The sequence below is a fragment of the Notolepis coatsorum genome, assembly GCF_963971535.1.
Source record: "Notolepis coatsorum genome assembly, chromosome: 5".
Taxonomy (NCBI): Eukaryota; Metazoa; Chordata; class Actinopteri; order Aulopiformes; family Paralepididae; genus Notolepis; species Notolepis coatsorum.
Genome location: NC_140169.1, coordinates 189191800 through 189213068, shown reverse-complemented (window position 1 = coordinate 189213068; position 21269 = coordinate 189191800). Strand labels below are relative to the sequence as shown.

At 45.6% G+C, this 21269-nt stretch overlaps 2 protein-coding genes across 3 annotated transcripts in view; one reads left to right on the top strand and one right to left on the bottom strand.

Moving 5' to 3' along the window:
- LOC311229102 (radixin) overlaps positions 1-3041 on the top strand; it is a 218209-nt gene extending 215168 nt beyond the window's left edge. For both annotated transcript variants that reach the window (XM_084315113.1, XM_084315114.1), the window contains one exon: positions 1973-3041. In XM_084315113.1, the coding sequence (XP_084171239.1) occupies positions 1973-2137 (165 nt within the window). In that variant the 3' untranslated portion in view covers positions 2138-3041. The remainder of the gene's footprint in view (positions 1-1972) is intronic.
- Positions 3042-12134: 9093 nt separating this feature from the next.
- Positions 12135-20424, bottom strand: LOC311228490 (putative ribonuclease ZC3H12C; the record flags this gene model as incomplete). The annotated part of the gene is made up of 5 exons (XM_084314393.1): positions 12135-13636; positions 13753-13859; positions 15097-15331; positions 18812-18951; positions 19601-20424. The coding sequence occupies 5 exons, from the start codon at positions 20422-20424 to the stop codon at positions 12135-12137; spliced, it is 2808 nt and encodes a 935-aa protein (XP_084170519.1).
- Positions 20425-21269: the final 845 nt, after the last annotated feature.

The following is a 21269-nucleotide window of genomic DNA, read 5'->3' as shown; positions in this document are numbered from 1 at the left end:
TGTTCAGGTTCAGTGTTCAGGTACAGTGTTCAGGTTCAGTGTTCAAGTACAGTGTTCAGGGTTCAGTGTTCAGGTACAGTGTTCAGGTACAGTGTTCAGTGTTCAGGTACAGTGCTCAGGTACAGTGTTCAGGTTCAGTGTTCAGGTTCAGTGTTCAGGTACAGGGTTCAGGTTCAGTGTTCAGGTTCAGTGTTCAGGTACAGTGTTCAGGTTCAGTGTTCAGTGTTCAGGTACAGTGTTCAGGTTCAGTGTTCAGGTACAGTGTTCAGGTACAGTGTTCAGGTTCAGTGTTCAGTGTTCAGGTACAGTGTTCAGGTACAGTGTTCAGGTTCAGTGTTCAGTGTTCAGGTACAGTGTTCACGTACAGGTACAGGGTTCAGTGTTCAGGTACAGTGTTCAGGTTCAGGTACAGGGTTCAGTGTTCAGGTACAGGGTTCAGTGTTCAGATACAGTGTTCAGTGTTCAGGTACAGTGTTCAGGTACAGGGTTCAGTGTTCAGGTACAGTGTTCATGTACATGGTTCAGTGTTCAGGTACAGGGTTCAGTGTTCAGGTACAGGGTTCAGTGTTCAGGTACAGGGTTCAGGTACAGTGTTCAGGTACAGTGTTCAGGTTCAGTGTTCAGTGTTCAGGTACAGTGTTCACGTACAGGTTCAGTGTTCAGTGTTCAGGTACAGTGTTCAGGTACAGTGTTCAGGTACAGTGTTCAGGTTCAGTGTTCAGTGTTCAGTGTTTAGGTACAGTGTTCACGTACAGGTACAGTGTTCAGGTACAGGGTTCAGTGTTCAGGTACAGTGTTCAGGTTCAGGTACAGGGTTCAGTGTTCAGGTACAGGGTTCAGGTTCAGGTACAGTGTTCAGGTTCAGTATTTAGTGTTCAGGTACAGTGTTCAGGTTCAGTGTTCAGTGTTCAGGTACAGTGTTCACGTACAGGTACAGGGTTCAGTGTTCAGGTACAGTGTTCAGGTTCAGGTACAGGGTTCAGTGTTCAGGTACAGGGTTCAGGTTCAGTGTTCAGGGTTCAGAGTTTGTTTGTAACGGACCGATCCCAAGACCGACGCCTTCTATACTTGACCCTCCGATCACACCTTGGCAACTGTTGCTATCCACCTTTAGCTTGACCACTGTCTGTCAAGTTTTAATGAACTCTAGAAATCCCCAGAAATGAAAGCGGTCCACGACGTTAATCATAAAATGTTATGCTTTGGAGGGGTTTCTGGTAATAAGACATGCTGTTACAACCAAGCCTGCCTGTCTTACCTTAAGGCCTCAACAGTCACAAGAATATGGCTAGTTGGTTGCAACGTGGTGGACAACAAGAAGTCGGACACGTTTTTAGCAAAAACAATAATATTTATTTACCACTACTCTAAATGTACAAAAAGGTGGAGAGCTGGGTGCACCAGCCTCCTTGGTTCAGGATATAACAATAGTTTCTACAAGCAGCAAAAAAGAGCAAGAGCAAGGATAAAAATGGTGAGAGAGCACAGCAGTGATGACGCTCCCATGGTTTATAGGGCGTGGAGCCTCGTCACCACACCTGTGTGCAATTATACAGAAGCAGTGTCAATTACAATAATCAATTAGTGGACATCAATTAAGCCACCACAGCCACACCACCAAGTGAATGCAACACAACAGACAGTGAGTACACCCACCACCATGTGAATGTACACCAAAAGACAGTAAGTATATGTGAAAGTACACATAACACATGCCAATGCTCAAACACGCTGTGGTGAAACATTACTGCATCTTGGGTTTAGCGCCGCCCTCTACATTTGTGATTGGTTGAAGAAATACAAACAGCTCCCCCCCCCCCTCTCCTGTGCCGGCACATAAACTCACTAAATCTATGTGTGGAGAGACAGGCCTGACAATGTGAGACTAGGGCTGAATAGACCTTCGTGTGATTAGGCTTGAAGACAATAGTGGAGATCCACCAACCGACCCTTGTCTTTCTTTCTCTTGCAGGCGTTGAGTTCAGAGCTGGCCCAGGCCAGAGACGACACCAAGAAGACCCAGAACGACATGCTGCATGCCGAAAACGTCAAGGCCGGCAGGGACAAGTACAAGACCCTGCGCCAGATACGCCAGGGCAACACCAAGCAGCGCATCGACGAGTTCGAGTCCATGTGAGGGGACTGCGCGAGCGAGAGAGAACGAGAGAGAGACAGGGGAAAACATCAAGCAGCCCATTGATGGGTTTTGAGTCCATGTGAGAGATAGACAGAGACATAGTCTCAATGCCATGACAACGCCTCGCTTGTCCCACCTGTCCTGTTCCTATGTACACCCCCAACCCCCCTGGTACACACAATTTCCTAAACCCCCTCCAGAAAAGAAAAGGTCAAGAGGGGCGTGGCTCCAATATCACACCCTCGTAAGCCTCGCCAAAGCTCTGCCTGCTGGTGGTTGGCCAATCAAACCGCTCCTCGCTTAGAGCTCCACTCCCAAACACACCTTGTAAACACACCTTGAAAACACTCCGATTAGAACATCGCAGGCAGCGTATCCTGTCATAATGGACTTTTCCCTTGAGCAAAAAGGACGATTAAATGCTTGCATGTATGATCCAAGAACAAAACAAGACTGAGCAGAGAAATTGGTTAATATTGTGCTTTTATTTGAGAGGAAACTGGCCATTTGTAGCTTTGTGATGTTGCCGGCAAGCTCGTCTGTAAAGCTTTAATATCTCTACCTTACCTTTACTTTCTTTTGTCATCAGTTGAAGAATTTAATACTTTTCTTTTAAAAACCGCCTTACTTGTCTCATTTACTTGTCATCTATATTACTTGTCATCTATATTACTTGTTATCGTTGCGTCGAGGAGGTAACCTCATTCAGCTCTGCAACCAGTGTCACCCGTCTATTTAGATTATATACAATAATTTATAATTCTAAATGACTATTCGTATATATAAACACTCATCCTGAGCAATTTTTTCGCAAACGATCATTTGCATATTTAAGCAAGATTATGCATAATTATTACCGTGTTATTCTCCATCCATTGATGCATTTGTTGAAATACACAGTATATTTTGGCTCACAATAAAGGTTCACTTTATATTTCTATGCAGCTCTATTCTCCTGAGGGTCTTGACTGAGGCATCAATCCAGCAGATTGACAATGAGATGAGGGGATTAGAAAACCATCAAACGAGATACACTGCAGACATACATGACATAGACAACTGCCATAACAAGTTATTAAAGGTCAATTTAGCTCTGTGCTCTAAATCATGATTTATTTTCAGGTGAGGGATCCAAATTATAATTTGGTCTTGTTGTTGGGCTCATCGAGACATCACCAACATGTTATTGTTGTCATGTGACCCAGGCTCATTGAAACATCACCAACATGTTATTGTTGTCATGTGACCCAGGCTCATTGAAACATCACCAACATGTTATTGTTTTTTTTTATCCACTTTTTCTCCTCTTTTTCTATTTTTCTCCCATCCCAATTTCGCTGTGCCAATTCTCCCCTCCCCTGTCTTGAATGTTGCTCGCATATGCCCCCCACTGGCCGGTTGTAGGGAGGATAGAAGCCTTGCATCATGTATCCCCTCCGATACACGAGGAGGCAGCCTGTCGCGGCTTACAAGTTCTGTACGACAGGTCATCAGGAAGGGTACAACTCTATCAGCTGAGTAACAATGTTCATCAAAGTGTTGCGTGTTACAGTGTAGGTTAGTTTATTAGGACAAGTGCATGACAGTAAGGTTAGTTAGGGTTAGTTATTATATATTTTTTTCATTATTTCAGATAATGGTTGAAGAAGTGCGTTTTTAGTCGACGGCGAAAGATTGGACGGGATTCGGCTGTCCTAACTGGGGTGGGTAGTTCATTCCACCATTGTGGGGCAAGGACTGAGAATAGGCGGCTTCTCTTTGATGACCCTCCCGGAGCTTGGATAGGAGTAGGTCTGAGGCGGCCAGAAGATGCAGAGCGTAGGGGTCTTGAGGGTGTGTAGTTAGAGACCATTGATCGGAGGTAGGCGGGAGTGGTTCCCTTTGCCGCATGGTATGCTAGGTCGAGGGCCTTGAAGCGGATATGTGCAGCAATGGGGAGCCAGTGCAGGTCCCTAAGAAGTGGGGTGACATGGGCCGACTTCGGTAGGTTTGAGATCAGGCGGGCCGCTGCGTTTTGAATGAGTTGAAGAGGCTTGGTGGCAGTGGCCGGGAGGCCAGCTAGCAGTGCGTTGCAGTAGTCGAGGCGGGAGATGACTGTTGATTGGACGAGGAGTTGGGTGGCTTCTTTTGTCAGGAAGGGGCGGATCCTTCTGACGTTGCTCAGGAGGAATCTGCAGGTTCTGGTTGCCGCTGCGATGTGAGCAGAGAAGTTCAACTGGTCGTCGAGGACAACACCAAGGTTCTTGGCGGTCGGGGACGCGGTCACAGCTGCATTCTCGACTGTGATGGAGAGGTCGGTCAGGGGGGAGGATTTGGCCGGCAGGTGGAGCAATTCTGTTTGGCTTAGGTTCAGTTTGAGGTGGTTGGTCGTCATCCAGGCGGAGATGTCGGACAGACAGTCCGAGATCCACTCAGAGACGTGGATATCTAAGGGAGGGAAGGAGAGGAAGAGTTGAGTATCATCGGCATAACAATGATATGAGAAGCCATGAGACGTGATAATGTTACCCAGTGATTTAGTTTAGAGGGAGAAGAGAAGGGGTCCTAGGACCGAGCCCTGGGGGACACCCGTCCGCAGGCGGCGGGTGGCCGACAGAGTCCCTCTCCATGACACTTGGTAGGAGCGGTCATTGAGGTATGATGTCAGCCATGTCAGCGCAGATCCAGCCACTCCCATTCCTGCGAGGGCCGCGAGGAGGATCTGATGGTTGACTGTGTCGAAGGCTGCAGATAGATCTAGGAGAATCAGGACAGAGGAGAGGCCTTTTGCTTTTGCTAAGTGAAGTGCCTCTGTGACCGCAATGAGGGCCGTTTCTGTGGAGTGGCCAGTCCGGAAGTCAGATTGATTAGGGTCTAGGAGGTCATTCTGTAAGAGATAAGCAGTAAGTTGGTTGGATACAGCACGTTCAAGTGTTTTAGAAAGGAAGGAGAGAAGAGAGACAGGACGATAGTTGCCTATGACGGTGGGGTTCAGGGTTGGTTTTTTTATGAGGGGCGTAACTCTGGCTTGTTTTAGGGAGGTGGGGACCACCCCCGAGTTGAGTGAGGAGTTGATGGTTGCAGTTAGGAATGGGAGGATGTCCGGTGCTATGGTCTGGAGGAGTGGGGAGGGTAGCCGGCCTACAAGGACTACAGAAATAAAACTTCATTCAAAATAAGGAATATTCTAAACACGGGTCTCTCGTTCATTAATGTATAAACAATGAATTTATCCCATCTGGCACAGTGGCCCAGCGGTAGTGCTCAAGCCTGCCAACCTTGCGACCCGGGTTCAAATCCCGGTGTTTCCAATATGATTTTTTTGAATATAATATTAAAGATTATACGCCAAAGTAGCCTGGTTTTAAGTTAAAATATTATAAATCTACATGCATTGAGGATGTCATTCTTTATATAGCTCTCAACGTGCACCAAATTGAATTATTCCTATATTGCAAAAAAAAGGAGACGACTAGGGTCTTGAACCCCGGTCGTCCATGTGAAAGTCAAAAGAACAACCCGTTAGACCACATTGGAGATAAGTTAAAGGTTGACTATACATCAATCAATGGGCAAGAGGGCCGTATCGTAATTCTGTATAACAGTTAACTAATTCTTTTCGCTAGCAAGATCTCATTTGATTATTCAATCCAGCAGGCAAGTTTAAAGAAATATAATCTGATTGATTGAGGTAATGAGGGACTTAGAATTAGCCTATAGATAACGCATTTAACTTGTCGGCGAGGCGATTGAGCCGTATTGCAATCTGTCAATAAAGTCTTAAATCAATTAATCAATCAATGCCGTTGAGAATCAGGGTCTCTGCCATCGATACGTGCTGGCTTTTCACCTAAAACGGCCGCGCGCATTTAGCCTGACTCGCAAGTCTGGCTTGAGTTAACGAGACTGAATCCACCTTTGTGAAACAGGAAAATCCCGGCTTCGAACATCGGGTTAACTGAAGCTGGATAATGGACATCTTGATCGACTTAGTTGAACCACGTACATGAAACAGGGCCCAGGTTGACATACAAGCTGTGCAACAGCCGATTGTGATTCAAAACACAATTTGGTGTGCATATTAATTTAGCATACGATTGACTGGCTTTAGACTGGCTTATCAAGAACCTGTGAGATTAGTCAAGACAGCTGGAACGTGTCTCCAGTGGTAGATCTGTCCATACCTGCTTCTATTCAGATATGTAGGCTTACATGTTGTACTGGTTCGTCATGCTGACAATCTACCAGTCCATTCCCATGACAAGGTTAGATTCTTGTTGACAAGGTGTGCGATCATTCAAAGCTACATCCGTCTGTCATCAACATGTCAATAAGCAGCCTGTAACATCAGTTTCAGTTCTGAAATAGTTTAAACACTTAGATTTATTTATATTCTAGGAATCACATGTTATATTTAATAGTGTACTACTTGTAGTGGTGGTGAGAACAGTTTACTTGGTGTGCACTCTTTTTAGAGCACTTCATACTGCAGCAGAAAAGCTCTCAACATACAAAATAAGCACAACCGCATTGCATTCCAAAACAATATTTTCTATTAAGGAAGCCCCTACTAGAGATGCTGATTATCTTCTAGTTGTTATATTGCTCTCCAGCATTGCCTGTTCCCTGCTTCCTAACGGGATCAGAAGCAGCAAGGCGCCTCTTCTCCCAAATGCTGAGTCAAGAGCACCAAACTTCAGTGAAATCCACCACATTGTACACACTGATAAATGGACTACATGTACAGTATATAGCATTATATAATATATACTGTATAACCTGCTCATCGGCAGCAGTTAGGGATTAAGTGTCTTGCTCAATGACACTTTGACATGTTGCTGGGAGGAGCTGGAATCAAACCAGGAACCTTCTGATTACCTGACGACGCTCTCCCTCCTGAGCCACTGTCACCCCCATTATCATCTGCTCATGAATGAGCGGGCCTCCACTACACATCAACTTGTAAATTAAGCCATTGATTTCAGTGTCCTCCATGTTTATGTCCATCTTCTTCATTGTTCATTTGCGCATGCAGGTCATTTATTTAAAAATAAATAATATGAACAGCCAAACATAAAACTGAGCATTAAATCAGAATTGAGCATTAAGGCTTGCAATGTGAACTTGTGATCGAGTGTGTGAGGGAAGGACTTTCAAATAGGCCACATCTTCAGTAGACACAAGATGATATGGACCACAACAGATAACAGTATCAGTTGATACGCACAGAGCACATTACTTAAAATAATCCACTCTGTTACTGTGCCCGAGGACAGTTCAGTCAGTATTTGTGATGACACACAAACTAAAAGCTAAAGCTATTCTTAGAATGAGTGGTATTTGACCTTTCAAGAGTGTCCTGTCACAACTTGCTACGTCCATTTTTACCATTCTCAGCTTCACTTCAATGAGAAACAAACAATCAATCAAAACACACGTAACACACACATACCACACACGCAACACACATACATAACACACATTCGCAGGTCCACAACAGGTAAAAGCTTGTGTAGGGCTTTATTGCTCAGTTATACATTAACATTATAAACATAAAGAGAGAGTCAACATTTATAATTTGGCCACCGTGTCCCTGAATCTCCATGACGACACACAGACCACTGTCTCCATGATGACACAGACACTGTCTTTCTGGAAAAGGCAGATTTTCCTTGTTTTGGGTTTCCTTGCCTAAAGCTCAGTGTTAGTTTCTGCACTAACGCCTCTAGAGTAGAAACATTGAACCTGGTCACTGTGTTCTCCTTTGTTTACATTTTGGTTTTAACACGATCATCGTTCTGAGGGGAGCGTTTTTGAAAGCAACAAACCATAATATTCAATCGTACAGCCGATCGGCTTTGGTCCCTGAAAAAACTGTGTATCTCATCCCTATTTTGACTTTTAATTTTAGATTTCTTTTTTTTTCAGTTATTTTCCAAAGAAAACCTTGTGAATAGCTGAAACTAATTTCTACGTTTAAATGTAGCACAACTAAGGTTGGATTAAAGCACACTCGGAATGAGGATTGGAAACTGCAATAAACCAACTGAAGTTTTTATATCTTCTTTGCATTGGAATTTACATTGGGAAAAATACCCCCCTGGAATACAGCTGTAGACCACATTGTCAGTAATGGCAGAACTGACATTTTAAAATGTATAAAGAAAACTTGGCTAATCAGTATCAAATCTGTTCAGGCAAAACCCATTGCAATAATTTCATTATTGTCAACAACTGTTCATATATTGAGATATAATTTAAAAAAATACGTGGAAACAGGCATTGAGGTTTGTAGCTTTGAATAGCAACACTGTACACAACAGACAATCCCAAAGTCCAGCAACACTGATAAAAAGCCCCAAGGGTGGCCTCACTCCAATCTCTTCTTACTGATAAAGATCAAACAAAGCAATATTATTAGGATGATAGAGAAATTGTTAACTTACTGAACATGGTTCAGATTATCCACAGATGAATTAACAAAGCACATTGCCATGTTTTATTTTTTTTTACAGTATTCTACCCACTCCTTGACATACAGTATACTGACACACAGTGCCAGACCTGAAGGGTGAACGTATGTCTTGCACCGTATGATACCAATGGTAGTTGCACTGGGACTGAGTTATCATGCCGTAACCAACCGTCGGTTGTGTGATAGTAAAGGGTTAACCTTCTGTCGTGTGGCAGTGAAAGGGTTAACCGGCTGTTGTGTGGCAGTGAAAGGGTTAACCTTCTGTGTATTGTCACAGTGAAAGGGTTAACCGTTTTGGTAGTGCGGCAGTGAAAGGGTTAACCATCACTGTTGAGTTACATTGATAAAGTATCTTGTTTCTAAGGTGGATGTTCTCAAGCTTTTGCAGTCCAGAAACCGAATTTAAGATGTTTGAGTTTGTCTTGCCCTTTGACCAGTGTTGCGTTCCTCATATCAACACTGGTTGCACGCACGCTAATGACGCCACGTGCACGCTCCCGGTCACGTGCGTGCGCTCCCGCGCATGCGCAGAAATGTTCCCTTGCATAAGGACAGACTAAAGACAGTGCCTAATTGCCTCTACGAATGGAATGTAACACCTGACAACCGGCGCTGGCGCCAACTCGCAGTACCCACCTGGGTCAGGTGGGTACTGCGAGTTGGCGCATAGTCGAGTGCAGCGCATTCCTGTGTGCACGCGCGTGCACATCCGTGCATGTGCGTGCACGCGCTTCTGCTCACAAAACTTTGGTTGCACGGAGTGCAACCCCGTCCCATGAGCAACGCATCACTGCCTTTGACCCCGGCTAATTAAAACAAATTACCACTGTTGTCAAATAATTATCCACCAGGAAAAGACCCACGACCAAACCAAGTTTGAGAAACACTGTTCTACTGCAAGTTTGCCAACACAGTAAAGATTTAAGTGACAACACGGCCCCATAGCCACCGGCCCAGTCACATGACTCTAAACTGAAGCTCCTAAACACTATTTCAGTTCAATGTTCAGAGAGACAACCCAATGGCGTTTTGCGATTACATTTTTCAGCCATGGTCGTCCTAGTACAGTAGCTGAAAAGCCAATGCATTTGATGCTCTTTCTCTAATACATGTACAGAAAAGAAAACAAATTTGAACCTTCATATTATTTTATAGGCTAACTCTAAAAAAGATGTGATCAAAGTTCACCACATATACTCAAAATACTTTTTTTTTATTTTTTTTTATATATATTCTCATATAAAACAATTACCTGGTTTAAGTATATGATACAATTTGTATCAACGAGAGGCACTGGGCGCTAGAGTTGGTGCTTCCCACCTGTACCACTGTCCGCGAGGCTGGGCTCAATGCTCCATTTAGTTCAAACAATTTCGCAATACAGATTTTCTTGAGATTTAGAGCACTGAAAATATTTTGATACGAGCAGGTCATATCCAAGCTATTCATATATAATTGATAATTAACGCTCTATCATACTCAAATTGTGGTGTATTTTACATATTGACTTGATTCCATTCATAGTGAAATACTAAGGCTGACTACGTCTGTTCATAATGTGACAAAGAATATTCTCCCTTTGTTCATAGAGGGTCTTTCCCAATGCGCGTCGATCTAGAATGTTCCTGTCGGGTATCTAGAAAATTCCCAGACACCTGGGTCAGCTAACAGAGCAAACAGAGGCCCGAAATACAATGTCCCAAGGAGGAAGTATGTACCGCCTGATGTGCCTCCAGACACATCACCAAAAAAAATAAAGGGGGACCCCTTGTTGCAACACAAATGACACAACAGACGTTCACATACACACATAACAAAAATACAATAATAAATTAACACTTTAAATAAAATAAAAAATACGATCAAATCTTTTCTTCAGTGCTTCTGCACATTCTTCCCCTACGTCCTCAGCTACCATCTTGGTATGATTTGGCCAGTATGGTGGTCTAAGGACATATATATACCATAAATAAAGAAAACAATGGTAAAATGATTAAAGAAATAAAAATGTTAACAAAATGCGCTTATTATTATTAAAATCAATGCCAAAAACCTCATGAACCGTGAAGTCAGCTGAAAGGGTTATCCCGGCAGAGGAAGTCAAACTTAATGTCAGAAGTAGAGGGGGTTCTATGGAGTTCTCATGGAGATTTCAGAAGCTTCGTTTGTGGTTAACCCCTAGCGTTTCACTTCCCTTATGGGGAAATTCATAAAAATCTCACCACTGCAACTGACCCACCACTTGTTTGCAGGAAACAGAACCCTGGAGAAACATGTCAATCTCATTTACACAACATGTATATAGCGGCACGGTGGTGTAGTGGTTAACACTGTCGCCTCACAGCAAGAAGGTCCAGGGCTCGATTCCCGCTTGGGAACCAGGTTTCCTTGATGCCAGGTACTCAGGTGGGGTATCTCCCAGGCCTTTCTGTGTGGAGTTTGCATGTTCTCCCCGTGCTCGCAAGGGTTTCCCCCCCCCGATAAGATAAAACCCAATGGAAAAACATGCACAACAACAGATCGCTAACGCTGTGGCGTCCTTGACGAAGACGGACAGGAGCACTTGGATTGGTCCCCGGGGACGCGGCTCACGTTGACGCCCTATCTGCTCCCGGCTGCCCATGGGGGGGGAAGGACAACGGGATGGGAAAAGTGCAGAGAGACATTTCATCGGAGACTCAGTGCGTGTGTGTGTGTGTTCCTGTGGGTCGCCCATCTCGTGCGTGTGTGTTAAACTGACAAATAAAGACTTCTAGTCTAACCAATTATTATTATTAATTAATTAATTATTATTATTATGTGCTTGCTACTTTGAAATGTTGGCAGTGAATTTTTATAAAATCAATCGTAGTTTGTTTTGGAACAACAGCAATTAATTACCCCATCATGTCCCTTTATAAATACTCAAAAGTGAAAAGCAACTATCATCTAATTATGATTGACAAAAAAACAAAACAAAAACCACGTTGATAACCAAAATACAAGGAAAAGTGCCAGAACTTAACATTTTCAAAAATTATGAAAAGAATAACTTAAAATGTACCAAATAAATAAATTAAAGAAGGACACAAACATTCACCCTTGAAACATCTAAACCTCTCTCTAGAACACATAGGTGTACCCCCAAAGCATCCCAAACACACATACGCATTACACCAGCCACCACAGAGATAAACAAACCTGATCTTAAGTGCTGAAGGTGGTTTCAACAGTAGCCATAGAGCCGAGAAGCAGCCACTTTCATAGAAAAATAAGGTAGCTCTAGGATTTTCCTCTACAAAAATATCAGTAAATTCTTCCCCAAAATTATAGCACCACTGGTTTTGGCACTATTAAGCTGTGTCTGTGTGTATCAGAACAATGTGCTACAAACAGTCCAACAGCAGCGCAGGAAAAAGTACAGCATGAAGTCTTTAAAGTTTTGAACCATGGAATTCAAACCCGGATAAAATGTATCTGTTTTCCTACACTTACAAGTGAAGAGAGGTGGACCCTACAGCCTACAGGTCAGTGTGAATAACGGCTTCACCTCCGGCGCTGTTATCAGTAACCATGTTGGGACTTCTCCATTAATATGGCCGCTGCGAGCTGCTGAGCGTCGATCATGTGGGAGTTCCTGGCCATCACCATCCTCACCAGCTCCGGAGGGAAGATGTTACACAGGTTGACGAACACCTTCTCCCTCAGCTCCTGGTATCGACCCAGGGCATGCGGCTCTTGGTGCTGGGGTGCAGAGGGTGGATGGTTATTGTGGCTGGGGTGTCTTGGAGACAGAGCAGGGGGTGGGAGGTGGGAGGTAGGAAGGGCACGGGGCGACAAGTGAGTCCCACTTCTCCAGGGTGGATGCCAGGCCTTCTCGCAGCCCTCTGGAAGCTCATAGCAAGGCTGGGGTGACTGCTGGTAGTGGGGGTCCCAGCTTGCTAGATGCTGCTGTGGTTGGTTTGAACCCGGGTAGCTCCGCCTTGGGTGAAGAGGGGAGCCTTCACAGAGCCGGGAGTCCTGGAGGCCAGTGTCCTGCCAGGGAGACGCCAGCTGGTTTCTGCCAAGAGGGGAGGTCTGAGACTGTGTGTGGGTGGTGGAGGGTTGGGGCAGAGGATGTGGAGTGACATGGTACTCTCTAGGGCAGCTGGACTGGCTAGCCAGAGACGGGTGCTGAAGGTGGGATGGCCGGTAGGCTAAGGGAGGCTTCGGGTGATGGGAAGGTTGAGAGGGAAAGTCCTCTCCAAAGCCAAAGCCATGTATCCTCCCCAGCATCTGAGGTAGCGGGTAGCTGTGATGCGGATGCTGGCTTAGACTAGGGTTCATGTGGCCAGCAGAGTGGGGGTACCGGCTGGGACAGTGGTGATGGTGGTAGGGGTGGTGGTTGTGGTGGTGACGACATTTGAGGCTGTCATCTAACAGTGAGTCAGGGGAGAAAGAGTCAGAGCTGCCCTCACTGCTGCAGTCTGATGGCATCGATCCAGCTCGCAGGTCGGCCGGGAAGAACCGCTCTGGACTTTGTGGCACCACTAGACTGAGACTAGAATAGGCCCTCATCAGGGTGCTGTAGCCCAGCTCTGGGGACTCACACATGGGGTAGATTTCAGCCTGGCCTAGACCGGATGCTACAGAAACATTGGTAGTTCTTTGCCCGGGCAGGTCCCTCCAGTCCGGGCTTGACGAGGAAGGCCCCCATGAAGCCGGGTGCCCCAGGATGCTGCCGCTACAGCTGCTACTGCTACTGCTGTTGCTGCCCCTGCGGGCCTCCACTCTGGTTGGGAGCCCTAGTCTGTCCTCTAATGTCAGGTCACTGAAGGAATAACTAGGACCGGGGTCCGACTGCCTCTTTGGAGGGCCTTGGTGGGAGTGTGTTTCTGCTGTCCTGTGCAGTCTGGTGCTGGTGGGCATACCGTGGCTCTTCACCATCAGGGCGTCCCCGAAGGTTTTGGAAGCAGAGGATGAGCTCTTAGCGCTGGCTCTCAGTTCATCGGCTACGGCACGCTGGGGCTGGGTGCCCCTCTCAGGATGGTAGAACTTACACTTGTGGCCATAAGTGCACTTCCTCCCTAAATACAAAATCAAAGTCACAAAGTATGTTGAAAATCATCCTTTTAATGAGGGTATACTGTGATGTGCTCCAGTGGGAAAGAAAACAACTGAAAATGTGATTTGTGTCTGTTACCATAGGGACATGATTGCTTCCTGTGTTCAGAGTTGACAGGCCTCTTCCTCAGGAAGTTTTCCAGGCTGGGGCCGTGGCGACCCAGAGGGTCATCAGGAGGCATAAATCTAGAAGCACACATATTACCATTAGAACACAAGGCCAGAATCTAGAAGCACACATAGTACCATTAGAACACAATGCCAGAATCTAGAAGCACACATATTACCATTAGAACACAAGGCCAGAGTCTAGAAGCACACATATTACCATTAGAACACAAGGCCAGAATCTAGAAGCACACATATTACCATTAGAACACAAGGCCAGAGTCTAGAAGCACACATATTACCATTAGAACACAAGGCCAGAATCTAGAAACATACATAGTACTATTAGAATACAAAACCAGAACCCAAAAGCACAAATAGAACTTAGAAGCACACATAGTACCATTAGAACATAGATTTGTCTTCATCAATGTTGAGTTTGTGTTAAATTAGCACAAGGGTCCAGAGGCACAAAGAAACTCATAGGTCTTGAGGCAATGGCCCCACCATCGGCCCCACCTACTGTAGCATGCTAACGTAATGAATTAATTGGCTTGGTTGGCGCTTTTATTTTGAAGGCTAAACTCAGAAGTCAACTCGGAACACAGGAAGTTATTTAAGCTGATTTATTTACGCTTAATTAAGCTCGCTTGACACTGCTACAGATTTTATGCTATTGCTGTGAAGACACGTACAGCCAATGATTTTCAGTAGAGTGCGTAAACATCTGTGCATAATTCATTATTATATTATTACTCATCTAGAACTCATATAGGAATCTGATCTGCCAGCTGACTATATCCTGTACCTACACCGACAGCTTTATGAATGTGCCATTACTGTGCCAAAACCTCACCTGTTTTCTACCCAGAAGACAACACTGCTTTTTCCTTATTTGAGCATCAATGGTGGTGATGGTTGGAACATTGAACATTACACAATATTGCCACTTAGTGGCAAGAGTGATAGGGATCATTCACCTCATTATAGAATAAATCGGAGAATAAACACGAGAGAATAGTCAATCACCCCTACACACGTTGTAGAAAAATAGCTTGTGATTCAAATGGTGAAGAACAGGAGACTTGGTAAGTACACACTCTATACGTCTCTCTTACAAAAAGAACAAGTTATGCCAGTAGCCCACTACGCTGAAACAAAGACAGTACAGCCACAAACTACAGCCTACACAGTAGGTTACAATGATGCTATGATTTTGTCACTTTGAACCATGTACTAGCCTTTATTCAGTTGAACATCATTGAACTCGGGCGCAGTGCAACGCAAATGCAAACCGGTGAGACGACTTCCTTACTTGTCATTGACGAAGGAGTACATGAGGAGACGCTCGTCAATGAACTTCTTCCACTCTGGCTTCTCATTGGCCAGGTCTCGGTAGTTGTCATTGGAGACGATGATGCCGTCCGACTCGTAGGCCAGCTTGACGATGAAGCGGTCATCATAGCAAACCACACGGCGACCCTGGACGCGACGGGATGGAGTAAATACCAAGATCTTCTCTTTCTCTAAACGCCGTAGGGTCTCTTGGTCTAGAGAGAGAGAGAGAGAGGGGGGGAGAGAGAGAGATACCTTATAAAACTTCAAAGAGCATTCCCACCACAGATAATAGAAAATCCTGACATGTGTCATGTCTAAGCATGAGGAAAATTATCATATAGCCAGACGGTGCGGTTCCATTTAATGCTTGTTGTCATCATTTTTCTCATTGGCATTGGACCAATCATCTGCTCTCAATACAAGTTAAACTGAGAGCAGTCGTGTCACGTGAGACAAAGAAGTGGACCGACGAATCAGAGGCCACGCTCAAGGACGTGCTTGCAGACACGGATTGGGATATGTTCAAAGGAAGCGCCAGTGACGTCAGTGAGCTAGCAGACACAGTGGTGTGCTACATCACAACAATAGCTGATGGTATTGTCCCCAGGAAAACGGTGCGGATTTTCCCAAACCAGAAACCGTGGGTGGATAGCACTATTAGAGCAGCTCTGAACTCTCGTACCACCGCCTACAACCTGGGTAGAGAGTCAGGAAACATGGAGGAGTATAAGGCTTCAGTCTATACTCTACGCAAAGCTGTCAAACTTGCTAAGAGGACATATGCTGATAAACTGGAGACACAAATGGCACAAAACGACACAAGAGGATTATGGCAGGGACTGAAGACAATAACTGACTATAAAGTCAGCGCCCCCTCAATGGGGAGCGACGACGCCTCCCTCGCGGACAAGCTCAACATCTTCTACGCTCGGTTTGGTGTAGACAGTGGCGCTGCTGGCTCTCCGGCTAGTGACGTCACTGGCGCGCCGGCTGTTGTGGAGGGGGGGGGGGGGCAACCGCGAGGGGGGGGGGACGCTCTCTCGTTGTCGGAACACAGTGTGAGAAGAGCATTTATGCAGGTGAACACCAGGAAGGCTGCTGGCCCAGATGGCATAACAGGACGTATACTCAAGACCTGTGCCAACCAGCTGGCCCCTGTGTTCACCGCCATATTTAATCAATCACTGGCGGAGTCAGTGGTCCCTGCCTGCTTCAAGATGTCTACCATCATCCCTGTGCCGAAGAAACCCTCCCCAGCATGTCCAAATGACTACAGACCGGTGGCACTCACCTCTGTGGTCATGAAATGTTTCGAGAGGCTGGTCAAGGACCACATTTGTGCCTCCCTCCCCAGTGATATGGACCCTATGCAATTTGCATACAGGACAAACAGGTCCACCGACGACGCGGTCTCCCAGGTACTGCACAGCACCCTCTCGCACCTTGACCGTCAGAAGGGGGGCTATGTGAGACTGTTGTTCATTGACTACAGCTCAGCGTTCAACACCATAGTCCCCACCAGACTGGTGGACAAGCTGATCGAGCTAGGTCTGAGCTCCGCCCTGAGCGCCTGGGTACTGGACTTTCTGAGCGAAAGACCCCAGGCGGTCAGGGTGGGGGGTCAGACCTCCAACACCATCACCCTGAGCATCGGGTCCCCCCAGGGCTGTGTTCTGAGCCCCCTGCTGTACTCACTCTACACACACGATTGTGTGGCCAAGTTCAGCTCCAACTCCATAGTGAAGTTCGCAGATGACACGGTGGTGGTGGGGCTGATCTCGGACAACGACGAGAAGGCCTACCGGGAGGAGGTTGAGGTACTGGAACGCTGGTGCCAGGACAACAGCCTGCTCCTGAACATTGGCAAAACCAAGGAGCTGATCGTGGATTATAGGAGAGGACAGCAGGAGACACACACACCACTGATGATAAACGGGGCTACCGTGGACAGGGTGAGCAGCTTCAAGTACCTGGGGGTCCACATCTCAGAGGACCTGACATGGTCAACACACATAGAAACAGTAGTAAAGAAGGCGAAACAGCGTCTCTACCACCTGAGACAGTTAAGGAAGTTCAGAGTATCGGGGAAGATACTCCAGTCCTTCTACTCAGGAGCTGTAGAGAGCATCCTGACCGGAATCATCACTGCCTGGTATGGAAACAGCACGGCACAGGACAAGAAGGCCCTACAGAGAGTGGTGCGCTCAGCCGAGCGAACCACGGGTATTGCACTACCCCCCCTGCAGGTTCTATACAACAAGAGGTGCAAATCCAGAGCCTGCAGGATAATGAAAGACCCTCACCACCCCAATAACAGCCTGTTTCAGCTGCTGAGGTCAGGCAGACGCCTGCGAACCCCAGCTACTAGGACAGAGCGGCTTAGGCTCAGCTTCTTCCCCCAGGCCATCAGAGCCATGAACAATGAACATTGAGTGCTCAGAACATTGAACTGTCCACACACAAGCACACATGAACACACACACGACACGCACACTGTGCACGCTCACACACGAGCAGCCACTTAACACTTTAACATGAGCGGGCACACACTCATGTCGCACACACGCACACTTATGACCAAAGGAAAGGACACTTTAAATTAGAATAACAGGAACAGTGTATTGCACTACCAAAGCTAACTAGCATGTCCCACATGCTCTGTAAATAACTATGTACAGATACCGAGATGTCACTCCATGTTACCTGCTACCTGTTACTGCACAATGTTGTTTTCTTCTTTTGATTCTATTATATGTACCACTGTATTGCACATCGTTGCGGGCAAGACCACCCGCATTTCATTGTATACCTGTATGCCGTGACAATTAAAACTCTTGACTTGACTTGAGCTATGACCTTGTGTTAGCGTTGGATCTGTTCTAAACACACCTCAATATCTTCAGAGGTCAAAGTTTAGAAGTGTTTTAGTGCACCCTCTCTGAGCACAGCCAACTCTCAGTATGTTGAGGGGGTGTGGCTTAGTGCACCCTTTCTGAGCACAGCCAACTCTCAGTATGTTGAGGGGGTGTGGCTTAGTGCACCCCCTCTGAGCACAGCCAACTCTCAGTATGTTGAGGGGGTGTGGCTTAGTGCACCCTCTCTGAGCACAGCCAACTCTCAGTATGTTGAGGGGGTGTGGCTTAGTGCACCCTCTCTGAGCACAGCCAACTCAGTACGTTGAGGGGGCGTGGCATTCTGTTCATTGAAAGGAGATGTCAAGTTAGCATCATAATACATTACATTTACATTTAGTCATTTAGCTGACGCTTTTATCCAAAGCGACTTACAATTTTTTTTTCTTTTTACATGAAGCTTTAAAATGTAAATGAGCCCAGTGTGATTGGTTGCTATGGAGATTAACATAGGCTGACCTGTACTAGTAGGTGATGAATAAATTGTCACAGTTGCTGTGGATGTTTTTGAACAAAAATTAACTAAATTGAAGCAAACTATGGAAACTAATACTGTGTGTGCGTGTGTGCGTGCATGTTTGTTTGTGTGTGTGTGTGTTTGTTCGTGTGTGTGTGTGTGTGCGTTTGATTGTGTGTGTGTGTGTGTGTGTGTGTGTTTGCGTGTGTGTGTTTGTGCGCGTGTGTGTTTGTGTTTGTATGCGTGTGTCTGTGTGCATTTGATTGTGTGTGTGTGTGCATTTGATTGTGTTTGTGTGTGTGCATGTGTGTGTGTGTGTTTACCTGTGATGAGAGCATCAGGTCGTGACTGCTCCTTGCGCCAGGCAGGAACAAACACAGTGATGTCTCTATGACCTCTGTCCAGGAACCAATCCACAGCCAGCTGGATGCCTTGACATGAGAACACCTCCTTATTCCCATGACTACATGAAAAAATTCAAAGGTTATTTAGTTTTTCAAATGATTTCTGTTTCAATTATGGCTGCTTCATTCATACACACAGTGGATAGTGACAGGAGAAACATTCACATGATCTTGCAAATGCTGTACAGTATATGTACAGTATATGTTAGAATAATTATCTCTGAATTGATAATTGTCATTTGTACCAACCTTTACTTGGCTTCAGAAGCCACAAATCATGCGATAAATTAAACAGAAAATGTTGACAAGGAACTGAACTAAAAGTAATCAAATCATATCCATATAACTGTGGTTGGCTGGTCATCAGCCAATTTTAATTGTGGTTTCAGAGCATTAGACAGGGGATTTCTCCACTAACTTCCTGTAAAGACAGTGACAGTCAGCAAAGCGTATCTCAGACCAAGTGTGTTGTTTCTCATCCCATTCAAGTTGATATATATATATATATATATATATATATATATATATATATATATATATATATATATATATATATATATATATATATATATATATATATATATATATATATATATAACAGTTTCCTTATGGTTTGATTATTTCACTCAACTACTTGAGGTACACTTGAAGGAAAATACACATCTCTTAGTTGGTGCTGGGCTGAAAATATCCCAAACGATGCCCCACCTCATGGCTACATTGCTCCCATCCACAACAACAGGCCGAAGGTTCTCTGTCTCGTCCGCCAGCTGAGACGGACACAGCAGTCTGCAGGAGTCCAGAGAGGAGGTGGAGAAAGACTGGGCTGAGGAGATGGATAAAGAGGAGGAGGATAGAGAGGAGGTGGAAGAGGAGAAGGACTGTGACACAGAGGAGCCGCATCCTCCTTGCTGTTCCATCTCTGTCTTGGTTCCCAGCTTGACCAGCTCTCCCAGTATGTCGTTGATGAGGGCATCTGGGCCTAGTTTCCTCAGCACCAGCAGCACCAGGTCTTCAGAGTAGCCCAGCTTCAAAGAAAACTCCACCTTAGTGCGGTAATCTGTGATTGGGTCTATGGGAGTTGTTTTTGCTTGTGGAGGCTCTCCAAGGGGGCGGTTGAGCACCAGGCCCTGCCCGTCTGGCTGGCTGGAGGGGGGAGGCTGGTTGTGGTGGCAAGGGTGTGGTTGATAGTGCTGGGATTCAGAAACAGAGCTGTTCTGAACCCGTTCATCATCGCTATCTGAGATGGCACTCTCCTCAGAGCAGTTACTACTACAACTACTACTATTGCTACTGCTACTGGTGCTTGTACTACTGCTCAAGCTACCGCTACCACTATCTCTGCTGCAATTGTTGTGAGCGCCAGCTCCCACCTCCCCTTCTCCAACCCCAAAGGCTTCTAGGTGCCCAGAGCCGGCTGTGGTGCTCAGACTAGCCTGCCGGTCAGTGCCCTCCACGTGGAGGTAGTCCAAGTCCAGCCCCAGGCTGAGGATGTGGCCGGTCCCATCCTCCAGATGGTCCTTCAGGCCCATGAAGCCTTCTCACACATCCAGCCCTGCGCCCTCCGTGACCTCTGTGACCCCTGGCTGACCCCACTGTTACTTCTGATGATTGACAGCTCACTGACTAATCCTGGGGGGTAGGCCTAAAAGAGAGAGGGAGGGACGAGAAGGGATTGGTTAACATCTGGAGGGTGTTTTGCTACAGAGACAGAATTGAGTAATGAGTTTGTAAACATGGAGAAGTTATGACTGGCCATTGCATTGCTTAATAATTTTAAATCAGTGGGGTGTGATAGAGTACCGAGGTCATGTAGAGGTCAAGGTTTGTATGCCTTAAATCAGCATTGCTACCACTTGGGGTGTAGTCCTAACTTCCTATGGAAAATATGAATGGTATCTGCAGAATGTAGTTTTATTTATAAAGAATGAGGTCTGACCTGAGGATCAGAATGTAGTTTTATTTATAATGAATGAGGTCTGACCTGAGGATCAGAATGTAGTTTTATTTATAAAGAATGAGGTCTGACCTGAGGATCAGAATGTAGTTTTATTTATAAAGTATGAGGTCTGACCTGAGGATCAGAATGTAGTTTTATTTATAAAGAATGAGGTCTGACCTGAGGATCAGAATGTAGTTTTATTTATAATGAATGAGGTCTGACCTGAGGATCAGAATGTAGTTTTATTTATAAAGAATTAGATCTGACCTGAGGATCAGAATGTATTTTTATTTATAAAGAATGAGGTCTGACCTGAGGATCAGAATGTAGTTTTATTTATAATGAATGAGGTCTGACCTGAGGATCAGAAATGTATGAGCGAGCACAGTATTGTACTGACCATGTATACTGACCATGTACTGACCAGTAATGACC